This window comes from Maylandia zebra, linkage group LG18 (assembly GCF_041146795.1).
Source record: "Maylandia zebra isolate NMK-2024a linkage group LG18, Mzebra_GT3a, whole genome shotgun sequence".
In the NCBI taxonomy this organism is placed as follows: Eukaryota; Metazoa; Chordata; class Actinopteri; order Cichliformes; family Cichlidae; genus Maylandia; species Maylandia zebra.
The window spans coordinates 3,959,862-3,971,515 of NC_135184.1; the positions used below are offsets into that span (position 1 = coordinate 3,959,862).

An 11,654-nucleotide genomic window follows, 5' to 3' on the forward strand; every position below is an offset into this window, starting at 1 on the left:
GTCAGTTAATCATTTACATGTAAAATATTCAAGAGATATATGGTTGTGTTATTGAAGAGAGATAAAAACTCAGACCTCTGAAGGATTCATGGTGAAATGGTTATGGAAGGATGTTTGTATATTCAGGGAACCTCACTCATTATTTTTCCTTTTTTTTTTGACCTGTAGAGAAATCATTGATAACACCGGTAAGGAGAATGGAATCAACATAGTGATGCCAGAGAGAACTTATCATCTGATTGCCGAGTCTGCTGAGGATGCAAGGTGAGCTGTGTGTTTGTCTTTGATGTATTGTTCTTATCTTTTCACAATAACCAAAGAAATGAATTGTGATTTGATCTGTAAAGGACCTTTCATGCAAGCATGGAGTCAAAATGACTGAAATAACAAGTAAAAACTAGAATTCAGTAGTAAGTTAGTTTCAGTGACACCACTAACTTCGCTTACCTGGTCTATTTAATTACACTGTCAGAATTAATTACATGGTCTTGTCCATTAATAGAAATATGCATTATATGAGTAGAAATATCTCAGAGTCATTTTTCAGAATAAAAGTGCAATGATTCAAAATGTCTTCAACTATTTAAAGGTTTAGCTTCTTTTGAGGAGTATCTTTAGCAACCTCTAACAGCTAACGGTAGCTATGTGTTAATAACCTACTCAAGTCTTGGTCTTATAGGCTTAGAGAATAGCTTGTGACCCGCTGATAACCAAGAGTCGTGCGGTATTCCACAGCTGGCTAATGAGTGGTTGCTGAAGATTGTTGGTAGCTGCTAGCATTAAATAGTAGCAAAGAGGGATACGGTGTGACACCAAAAACCTCCTCACGATTGCTTTGGTCAATGGCAGGTTGTCACGGTCCCCCGTAGTTTGCATAGAAGATGCCGAGTTGCCTGTACACACTTGCAAACTTTTCACCAAGAGGTAGTGAAACTGAAAAATGCTAGGCTTACTGGATGTGGAAAACATTTGCCTTACATGTTGATTGCAGCAGTAAGTCAAACGTTGGAGGAAAGCCTCTTTATCTGGTTTACGTCACACTTTTTGAAAAGTGTTTGCAAGCTGGTTTCTTCCATACAAAGCATTGATGGCTGCATCATTTTGGTAGAAACCAAGTCACAGCAACACTCGCTTTGTGACCGATTCCACCCTGCAACCGCCAAAAACCATGACCAGCTTTTCATGGAAACCTCAGCTCTCTAGTGTTATTCATCATTTCTAGTACCTGCTAGCAAGTACAATTGACAAGAAGGCATCTTTACACATTACAGGGTAAATGGAGAGCCATGCACCGTTTCTCTCTGGTGGGCAGGATTTAAATGTGCTCTATAATCTTTTTCGTATAATGACAGTAGTGATTATTAGTCACATTGTTATTACACTCCTAATGCTCCCAGTCCTCCCATTTGTTTCTTCTCTCCTGATCCTATTATTTCCTCAACTGGCATGAACCTGCTCACAGTCTGTCGAAAACTGTATAACAAACAGGAGGTATTGTTGCTATAGGTCAATGTGACGGTTGCCTCTGGCAACACATTGATTTCCTCTCAGACAGTCTACTTCCGCTGTGGCTCAAAAGGGCAACAAGCACTCTGTCTGTCTGAATCTGGGACATAATTATGTTTGCTCTGTCACATTGTGGGGATTTGACCTCCTTTAAGGGAGAAAAATACAAAAGGACAAATCTTAGTTTGAGGTCACAGGACATGAATGCTAGTTAATGCAATGTACTCTGAAGTGAGGAAAACATGGCTGTGGGTGTGTGATAGGAGCAGGTTTGTAAAACCAGACGCTCTCTCAGTGCGAGCCAACATCAGCTCCATGTGTCTGAGACACAATCAGACTGAACCCAGAATTGTTTTGGATTTTACACACATATAAAACTTATAGATGTACAATTTATATTAAAAGGTACACACATGCAGGTTCACACTAATAATTGCATTCATGATAAAAGTATGGCTAAAACTTTCCTTTCATTTTATTTTTCATTTTTAGTTGTTCTCACTTTGAAGTAGTTTAGTGTTGAGTAAGATTCAGTTTCAAATGAATTTTTGGACGTAGGAGGAGCCGAGATGCTTGTGTCTAACTGACCGGCCTGTATGTCCACTGTTAAAGCTGATTACTGTTTATTCCATGGTGATGATGATGATGTCACCCGTTTGACCGGCTGCCCTCTGGTCGGTGCCTCAGATCAATCAGGTTCATCCAGACTCACAGTTTCTTCCCCTGGACCATTTGGACTGCTAACAAACACTATCCCCACGCCCCAGCCCTGCCCACCAAACTCGCCAATCTGAGCCATGGCCTGAGTAACCCTCATCACTCAGGTCATTTACACACGGAGTCTATTCAGTTCTTTTTGCATTAGAAATATATTCTATATTTCTCTTGATTCTATATTTTTTTCACCTGTTTGCTATTTATTCCTGCTGTCTACTATTTATGTTGTGTCCTGACAATAAAGGGCTATTCTATTCTCTATGATCTCTTTGTTTACAGTCAGTGGTTCAGCGTGCTGAGTCAGGTCCACGGCTCCACAGAGCAGGAGATCAGAGAAATGCACGATGAGCAGGCCAATCCCCAGAATGCTGTGGTGAGTACTGTGAGGAAACAAAGCACTCTGGGAGATGGAGTTCTAATAACATTTCTGTTTAAAGAAAATAAATGTCTTCAAAATGCGGCCGTTTAATGTCGTCCTAACAGCAGAATGTTCGGCACTTTGCTTTAACAGATTTCCATAACACAAACCTTCGTCTCACACCGAGGAGAGGACGTTAGCCTTTAATATATGTTCCTCCATTTCCTTATTCATGCCTCACCTCTTAGTAGCATTTTTTCCTCCTTTAAATTCCAGCTGCAATAAAAACATAGTTAATATATGCATGTATAGCTCTGGGTTTCCCCACAATGGATAGCAATGGCCATTTAATAAATAATTGGAGATATTGTGTACTTTATGAAAAGAGATGACATGGTAATAATCAGCTGCCTCTCCAGTCAGCTCTCAAGACAAACTGGTTAGAGTGGAAGTTCTCAGCAGATTTCCAGAGCAGAACAAGCTCCAAGTTGAGCTGCAGGCAAAGGCTGTGGAGTTGGAGTTTGTCTGCTGGTGTGACAAGAAGCTCACAGAAAAGCAGCTGAATTATACTGAGGATGGCACCTGGTGGAAAAACTGAAAATTAGAAAAAAAGCCCCAAAATCTGTCACTGAGCCTTTCATCCAGCATTCATGCTACCCTAACCCCAACCCTCTTTTGTTCTCCTCTTTAAATTTTAAATTTTGTTGTAATGCTTTGTTTTGAAGTAACAGGACACAGATGTGCTGAAAATGCCACGTGCTTTTTCAGTGTCGCACCTGTGAGTGAAGGCCTTGCTGCTTGCGTGTGAGATAATTGGTTTCCACGGTGCAGTGAAGGTCAAACTCATTATCCACACCCTGAAAACTGTTTGTGAACCTCCCTCCATCTCTCTGTGTGTCTCCTCAGGGAACGCTGGATGTGGGGATGATCGATTCAGTGTGTGCTTCAGATAATCCAGAGAGGTGAGGACCTACATCAAACCATCAAACATCACATCATATATATATGGATTTTCTTTGACAAAGACTAAAGCAAAGAAACCAGAAGGTGTCGGAAAAAAGCCATCAGAGTGAAGCCCGTTGGGTTTCAGCACCTCAGCAGCTGCATTTCTTCACACGGGGAACATTTTAGATCAGTACATTCTGGTCCTGTATTTCTTCTGTTGTGTTCTAACCTATATGTGACAAATATATAATTCCTGCTATTTTATGTCAGTAGCTTTAATTCTTCTTAGTCGTCTGGTTCAAAATTAAAAGTTTAGTTCATATCTCTTAATCCAAGAAGTGCACCCAAGAGCTATTACGGTGTTAGACTATTGATCTCCTTTCTGTCGTCTTATTAATTTCTGAACTTCGACAGGCCGAACTCCTTCGTCATGATCACTGCGAACCGAGTGCTGCACTGCAATGCTGACACGCCTGAGGAGATGCACCACTGGATCACTCTGCTGCAGCGCTCCAAAGGAGACACCCGAGTCGATGGACAGGAGTTCATCATCCGAGGTGACAAATGATTCGTTTATCGTGGCCGTTTTTCCTTTTTTAATTTGTGTTTAAAATTTTTAACTATAGGTTAAAAGTTGCAGGTTAGGAAATCAGATTTTAAATAAAAGAAGTTTCCCCTGTCATATCTACAGCTCCAGTGGTGGGTGCTCATATCAATGTTATAATTCAAGTAATCAAATGTGTATATGTAGAAGCTGTAAGGCAAAAGCTTCAAACGCTCAGTTTTAAGCAGGTTTGATTTTCTCTGTTATTAAAGAAAACCGTAATAAAGCTCTTTCACAGAGAATAAGCTTGACCTTTCTGCATTTTTATAGTTTTGAAAAGTTCAGAGGAAACCAGAGAATACAAAAAGTTATTTAATAATTATTTCCCACCAGGCTGGCTGCACAAAGAGATGAAGAACAGCACCAAAGCTTCGCTGAAGCTGAAGAAGCGCTGGTTCCTGCTTACCCACAATTCCCTGGACTACTATAAGAGCTCAGAGCGTAATGCCCTCAAGCTGGGAACGCTGGTGCTGAACAGCCTCTGCTCAGTGGTTCAGCCCGATGAGAAGGTCTTCAAAGAGACTGGTAAGAGAAGAAAATGGCAAGAACTGCCAACTCATTCTCTACCCAGTAGCTTCAATTTCTCTCCGCCCCTCTTGTCGTGTCAGGATACTGGAACGTGATCGTGTACGGCCGTAAACACTCGTACCGTCTCTACTGCAAGCTGCTGACTGAAGCCACACGCTGGGCCAACTCCGTCCAAAATGTCATAGATACCAAAGCTCCCATCGACACACCCACCCAGCAGCTCATCCAGGACATCAAGGTAGGAAACTCTGAAAGTGCAAAAATGGATGTCAGTGGTCATTTTAATTCTTTCCTTCCAGTAAAGCCTCAGATAATCAGCACTGCACTAAACCCAAGCTCCTCTTCTCTTTGCAGGAGAACTGTCTGAACTTGGAGGTCGTTGAGCAGATCTACAAGAGGAACCCGATCCTTCGCTACAGTCATCACCCTCTGCATTCCCCGCTGCTGCCACTGCCCTACGGGGACATTCATCTCACCAGTGAGTACCACTGAGACAGAATAGGATTAAATTGGGATTGACAATCTAACTTAGTACTAATGTCTTTAACGTATCTAATTTTTACCATTTTAGTTAAGATATTAATGTACCATATGTACTGATTTAATCACAACTTCTTCCCTGCTCAGCTCCAAGAAGCAGAAGCTACACAACCCTGCAGGATGAAGCCCTCAAGGTGTTCAGCTCGCTGCAGCATTTGGAGGGCGTGGCTGACCCCGTGCCCATCATTCAGGGCATCCTGCAGACGGGCCAGGAGCTCAAACCACTGCGAGATGAGCTCTACTGCCAGCTCATCAAGCAGACCACACGGCCGCCACAGCCCGGCAGCCCTGGGAACCTGTGCAACTGGAAGATCCTCGCCTGCATGTCCTGCACATTCGTCCCGACAAGGAGCATCCTTAGATACCTCAAGTTCCACCTGAAGAGGTGTGCACTAGGCTGCCACATGTTTATAGATAAATTACTTTTATTCTCTCAAGCTGACCATTTCCAAATTGCTCTCTGCAGGACTCGCGAGCTGTTTCCCGGCTCTGAGATGGATCGTTATGCTGCCTTCGCCGCTGATTCATTGAGGAAGACTCGAGCCAGAGAGAACGTGCCGTCTCAGGAGGAGATCCGCTGCATCGTGGCCCGACAGGACATGAGCACCACCGTTCACTGCCACGGAGGAGGGTCCTGCAAGATAACCATCAACTCGCACACCACCGCAGGAGAGGTAGGTTTGTGGAAAACGGGGTTATGTGCCAAAGCATACAAATAAACAGTGTACTTTTTACTCAGCTCTAGTTGTTATGATTTAAGCACAGTATAAAAGATATGTTTGTACCAACAGAACAACCCAACAGTAAATACAGAGCTGAAATGATTGTCAATCATCTATTTTAATTGAAAATGAATTGACAGCTGTTTTAAAAATGACTTTGTATTGTAACAGCCTGAGCTTCTTATCTTCTTCTCTTCTGCTTTTTTCCTTACAATTTTCCTTATTTGTTATTCAATAATAATTAACAATAATTAATTAACAATTAATTAATTCATCAGTCACAGCAATAAAATCCTGCTTTTATTCAGCTCTTTTGGCCTGGAGCCTGTGTAAGCATCCAGGCTTAAATGCTCATACACTGACATGCTTGCTGGAATTTATTATTTTCTGATGCTGCAGAAAATATCAGAATCTGGATAATATGATGAGCTAAGACCCTGTTAAAAGGACATTTTAAATATTTTATAGTTATAGAAATTGTACTTTCCACCTTTATTGAATGGCAGTCCCAAATGTCTGGAATTTAGACAAGAATTCATGCTTTTTTTCTTTTTTTTAAATCTCATCTACAGTTTTAAAACCAGTTGCATGTGTCCCTGTTGTATCTCATCGTGTGTGTCAGGTGGTGGAGAAACTGATCCGCGGTCTGGCCATGGAGGACAGCAGGAATATGTTTGCCCTGTTTGAACACAACGACACCACAGAGAAAGCCATCGAGAGCCGCACTGTGGTGGCTGACGTGCTCGCCAAGTTTGAAAAGTAAGCCCCACCATGTTTGATTCTGAAGCAAATGTTTTTGTCTTCTGGCCAATGCTAACACAATCACTCTGTGGTCTGCAGGCTTTCAGCAAGCCCAGACGAAGGCAGCACTGGATGGAAGTTTTACTTCAAACTCTACTGCTTCTTAGACACGGACAACGTTCCCAAAGACAGCGTGGAGTTTGCTTTTATGTTCGAGCAGGTCAGACTCGTGGCTCATTGTCTGGGGATGGGACTAGGAGACTTTTGTAGCTGATTCTGACTGAACTTGGAAAGATTTTTTGTGGAAATTAAAAAAGAAAAAATGCTTAGATCTTATAGTTTTAACTATAATTTTCTCTGTGTTCCCTCAAAGGCCCATGAAGCTGTGATTCGTGGTCAATACCCGGCCCCTGAGGAGACTCTTCAGTTTCTGGCTGCTCTGAGACTTCAGTACCTTCTGGGTGATCACAACTCCCAGTCCACCATCCCTGAAATGTCCCAGGTGTTCCCCATGTCTCGACTGCGGGCCCGGGTGCAGAACTCGGCCAAGACATTCGCTCCGGGGACCGGCTCGGTGGCCGACCGCTCAGGCACGGCGGAGAGGAAACGCTCGAGTTTCCTGGAGGGGACACTGAGGCGGAGTTTCAGGAGCAGCTCGCTGAGTCGGCAGAAGCTTGAAGAAGAGAACAGCCTGGAGGCCTGGATGAGGGAGGAGGCGGCGGCCGTGAGAACCAGCGTGATGGACAAGTGGAAGAAGCTGCAGGGGATGAACCAGGAACAGGCAATGGTCAAATACATGGCGCTGGTGAAGGAGTGGCAGGGATACGGATCCACTTTGTTCAACGTCGAGGTGAGAAGAGAAATCACTTTTCTGTTTAAGCAAAAACTTTGTTCTCCATGATAAAGGATGGTTATGTTCCCATAAAGACAGCTACACAGCCATAGGTGGAAAGATGGGATTGTTTGGTTGGTTTAAAGTCATCTATTGCCAGTTCTAAACAAAACTGATCTTAGAGGGAATGATAGGAGATTTTGATGTTCCATGCTTGCTGTTTCAGTGCCGGGATGGCATGTTCCCCTCCGAGCTCTGGTTGGGTGTGAGCCGGGAGGCCATATCAGTGTACAAGCGAGGGGAGCCGTGGCCTCTGGAGGTGTTCCCGTATGAACAGATACTCTCTTTCGGAGCTCCGTTATCCAACACCTACAAAATCACCGTGGAAGGCCGAGAGCTGGTGTTTGAAACCCAAATGGTGTGTACATCCTCACTCAGTCATAACTCCTGGTCTCCCCATAATTTCAATGCAGGTCATTAAATACAACACCAACATTTACTCCTCTCCTCTGCAGGTGATGGACATCGCCAAGCTGATGAAAGCCTACATCAGCATGATCGTCAAGAAGCGCTACAGCAACTGTCAGTCCGTCAGCAGCCACGGCAGCCACTGTAGCACCTGGTGAACTCCGCCCTTTCACCCTCTGCCTCGCAGCCACATGCAGGAGTGCAGCCAGGGGGCCGAGCGTGGCCGGTGCCGGCCATGCATGGACGCCCATCCTCTGCACTCTGGAGAGAGCAGCTCATACATTTCATGTCAGACTGACTCTGAATGCTGGAGGAAAAAAAGTAAAAAAAACCCCAATATGCTCTTAATGTAAACTAGCTCAACTTATCTTGACCTGGTTTCTTTTAGAAACAGTACACATCCACTCCTTATTCATCACGATAAAATGTAGGCACAGGGCTGTGGATAGTTCTGTAGCAAACATGGTGGAAAGTTATCCATAAAACTCAAGAAAACAGAATGAAGTCCAAAAGTTGACTGAGAAAGCAACATGAGAATACTTCTTGTTATCTAAATCAACAGATATGTGATAACGAGCAGGGACCAGACTTTAAAAGACTCAAACTGCGGGCAGCTTCTAATTGGTTTCCCTCAAAGCCTGCCAGCTGTCAGTGTTATTTTATTTTTTTATTTAAGATCCTTTAGGGCTTAAGATCAATTGCTCCTATAAATTCCACAAGTTAATTACTATTTTTCATAAAGTGATAAAATGCTTGAAGGACTATCATCCTTGTCACATTCACCTCTGTTCAGCCAACATAATATGAAGTTTTTGTTTTAAAGATGGAAGTTGTGTACAATCTTCACTTTCTTAAATAAGCTAACAAGTGCACATTTTTGCCCCACATTAAAGTAAAGGGGACTTCTAGCTAAGCTTCCTAAACTGACTAGAGAAAACAGAACAAAGGATCAGTTTAATCTGTTAATCCCAAGGCGTACAAAGTGTACCATGACAGACGTTCACCCCCAGACTCTGATTACAAACCACAGTCTCTTAGACCAAAGAAAACTAGGTGGTGGTTATACACAATCATATTTTTATATTAGTCTTCATGAAGTCAGATGCAGCTTCTAAAAGGTGGATGTGTCTTGTTTTGAAAAGAAACAGTTAATTTTCTGTCCGATGGTAAACCTCTGAGGCCCTACAGGGACTGTTTTTGCAGAAGGGGTCGATTTCTCACAGAGGTTGGTAAGCGTGTGTGTGTGTGTGTGTGTGTGTGTGTGCGAGGAAGTATGTTATTAGAAAAAAAGAAGAGTGTCTACAGGCTGTCCGAATGTATAAAAAAATTAAAGGCAAAGAAGACGGAGGAAAAACAACTACAGCCTACAAGCCTTTTCCTCTGCTTTGAGAAACTCTGGGACTTGACCTTTTCCTGTTCACTGTAAATAAGATGCAACTGTACCTTTACGTTTGTGACTGATTGTTTTGCTTACGATACAAAGTGCCTGTTCCAACTGAAGCAGGATGATATCTAATCAGATTTAGCCTTTATTGGTGCCACACTCGTTCCTGTGTAGCCTGAATCTGAAAGGTGCTCCCACACACATTTCCCTTTAACTGCCAATGTATTTGTGCACTGCAAACTCTGACCAGCAATGGACGTCATTCAAGGGTTTTTAAATCTGTCAGTTGTGAGAAACTAAATGAATTGAGGCATAAATTGTTTATAATATTAAAGATACTGATATAGGGCAGCAGCCTGGATCATTGACTAATTGAACGTTTGCAAATGTACCCGAGTACGTGAGTCTTACTGACAATGTTGCGTTGACAACATTGGACATATACATGCAGTTGTTTTTATCTTTTTCTCCAAACCCTTTTTCTTTCTTTCTTTCTTTTTTGCTGTTGGGAAAGAAAAAAAGAAAAAAGCTATGTATAATAAAATATTTGCAGATGGGTAATTTGATGTCAGACAATCTTTTACGTCTCTTTCTGATCCACGTTGACATCTGCTGGCAACAAATGTGAACTGCAACACCATCTTTCCCTTTAGAACAACCTGAACTTAAAATGTAAATTGGTTCTTTGGGGGGTAGAAAAGAGGAAATATTGGAATACATTTTTTAAAAACGTGAAATAAGAAGATGTAGATATTTTTTCTGTCTGCTGCCTGTCTACAAAAAGCACTTACAAATTCAAAAAGCTATTACATGATGTGTCTATTACATAATAGACATAAGAATTAATCGTTGTATTTCAGTGTAATCTGTCACGATTTAGCTTGAATGGCTTGTTCAGTTGGACTGTTTGCAGTGTAACATTCCTAAAAACGTTTCACTGGACCTCCGCGGGCGGCAGATCCATCCAAAGATGCGTGTGCAGGTTTCCTCCACAGTGCCTTGTTGTATATGATGTACACTTTTTTTTTTTCATGTGTGGGTTCTTTTTTTGGTATATGTGCAATGTTATATATACTTTAATCATGTGGCTGTACATTTTATATTGTAAGTCTTTGCCTTCTATTTTTTTTCTCCTGAATCCTGATCAGATGGCAGTTTTCCCAAGCTAACAAATCTTGTATTTTTCTCTAAACAACTATCTGACAGTGGATCTTTGACACAATGTTTTGTGGGGGGGGGTTTCCTCCTAGCTGTAATTAGTGTTATGTGCTGAACTGATGACTCTAACAATAAATCGCTACACTTTTGGTCTCAAGTTACCGTTTTGTTTTTCCTGACTATTAAAAAAAAGGTTTAGTTTAAGAAAGTTAATGTGACAACCAACGGCTAAAGCTGCTGGACACACATCCAAGAACCTAAAAAAGGCCACAAACAAATACACCTCACCAACAGCAGCTACTTTTTTTCCTTTCTACTTATCATCACCATGTATATATCTCACATCCTCTAGTTGATCTCAAGGGTACTTAACTTCACTAACCAGTCAAGTCACTTCCTCTTACACTCAACTTCCACCACCTTGATTCCTAATCTTGGTTGGGGGTGATGACAACATCTCCCCCCCTGACCTGTGGTCCTGGCTCCCCCTTGCCGTAGTATGTGTGTTGTACCTTGTCAATCTGTAGCTGTGAGAGCCAAATGTTGAATCGAACTTGCGGCTTCCACTCCAAAGGCGTGTAGTCTTACCACTACGCTATCCAGCTGCTAGCTCGCTATATATGTATGTATCTATATATCTATGTAGATAGAGAGATAAGATCAGTATTAAACACATACCTAACAAGAGCAATCTGGAACAGCGCTTTTGTTGCAGAAGTCAGTTAGTTGTGGTCATAGTTCTTCAGCATGTAGCTCACACTGCAGAAGCATAAATGGAGTAAAAAAAATTTAAGTGACAGTTAATTTAAAATGCAACATTTCTCACAGCTCAATATCAGCTAACACTAAATGTTTGTGTAGTTTGTTACACACCTAATTTTGCTAACTGTGGTAAAGTTTACAGCAATGCACTAAGTTGGAGTGGGGCAGAGCAGCTGTGCTGTTCATGGTCAATGTTAAGTTACTGCTTTTTAGTTTTAGTTTGACTTCAAGTACATTTCTGAGCTTGTACTTTTTCACTTTTACTCGAGTAAAGACTGCTATTATTTCAACACCAGTATCTGTACTTAAGTGACGAATGTCTGATATTTCGCCACCTAGGTTTATTGATGTTACACTGTCTGATCAGTGTTCCCATGGATGTCACCAGC

At 42.1% G+C, this 11,654-nt stretch overlaps 1 protein-coding gene across 1 annotated transcript in view; it reads left to right on the top strand.

The window, feature by feature from the left end:
• The window catches only part of myo10 (myosin X), a 124,524-nt gene extending 113,860 nt beyond the window's left edge, over positions 1–10,664 (top strand). Inside the window, exons 28-41 of the mRNA XM_004569454.4 lie at positions 169–264; positions 2,503–2,596; positions 3,488–3,543; positions 3,941–4,083; positions 4,464–4,655; positions 4,739–4,896; positions 5,013–5,136; positions 5,286–5,583; positions 5,665–5,872; positions 6,543–6,679; positions 6,761–6,881; positions 7,035–7,511; positions 7,720–7,911; positions 8,009–10,664. Of these exons, the coding sequence (XP_004569511.2) occupies positions 169–264; positions 2,503–2,596; positions 3,488–3,543; positions 3,941–4,083; positions 4,464–4,655; positions 4,739–4,896; positions 5,013–5,136; positions 5,286–5,583; positions 5,665–5,872; positions 6,543–6,679; positions 6,761–6,881; positions 7,035–7,511; positions 7,720–7,911; positions 8,009–8,119 (2,407 nt within the window). The 3' untranslated portion in view covers positions 8,120–10,664. The remainder of the gene's footprint in view (positions 1–168; positions 265–2,502; positions 2,597–3,487; positions 3,544–3,940; positions 4,084–4,463; positions 4,656–4,738; positions 4,897–5,012; positions 5,137–5,285; positions 5,584–5,664; positions 5,873–6,542; positions 6,680–6,760; positions 6,882–7,034; positions 7,512–7,719; positions 7,912–8,008) is intronic.
• Positions 10,665–11,654: the final 990 nt, after the last annotated feature.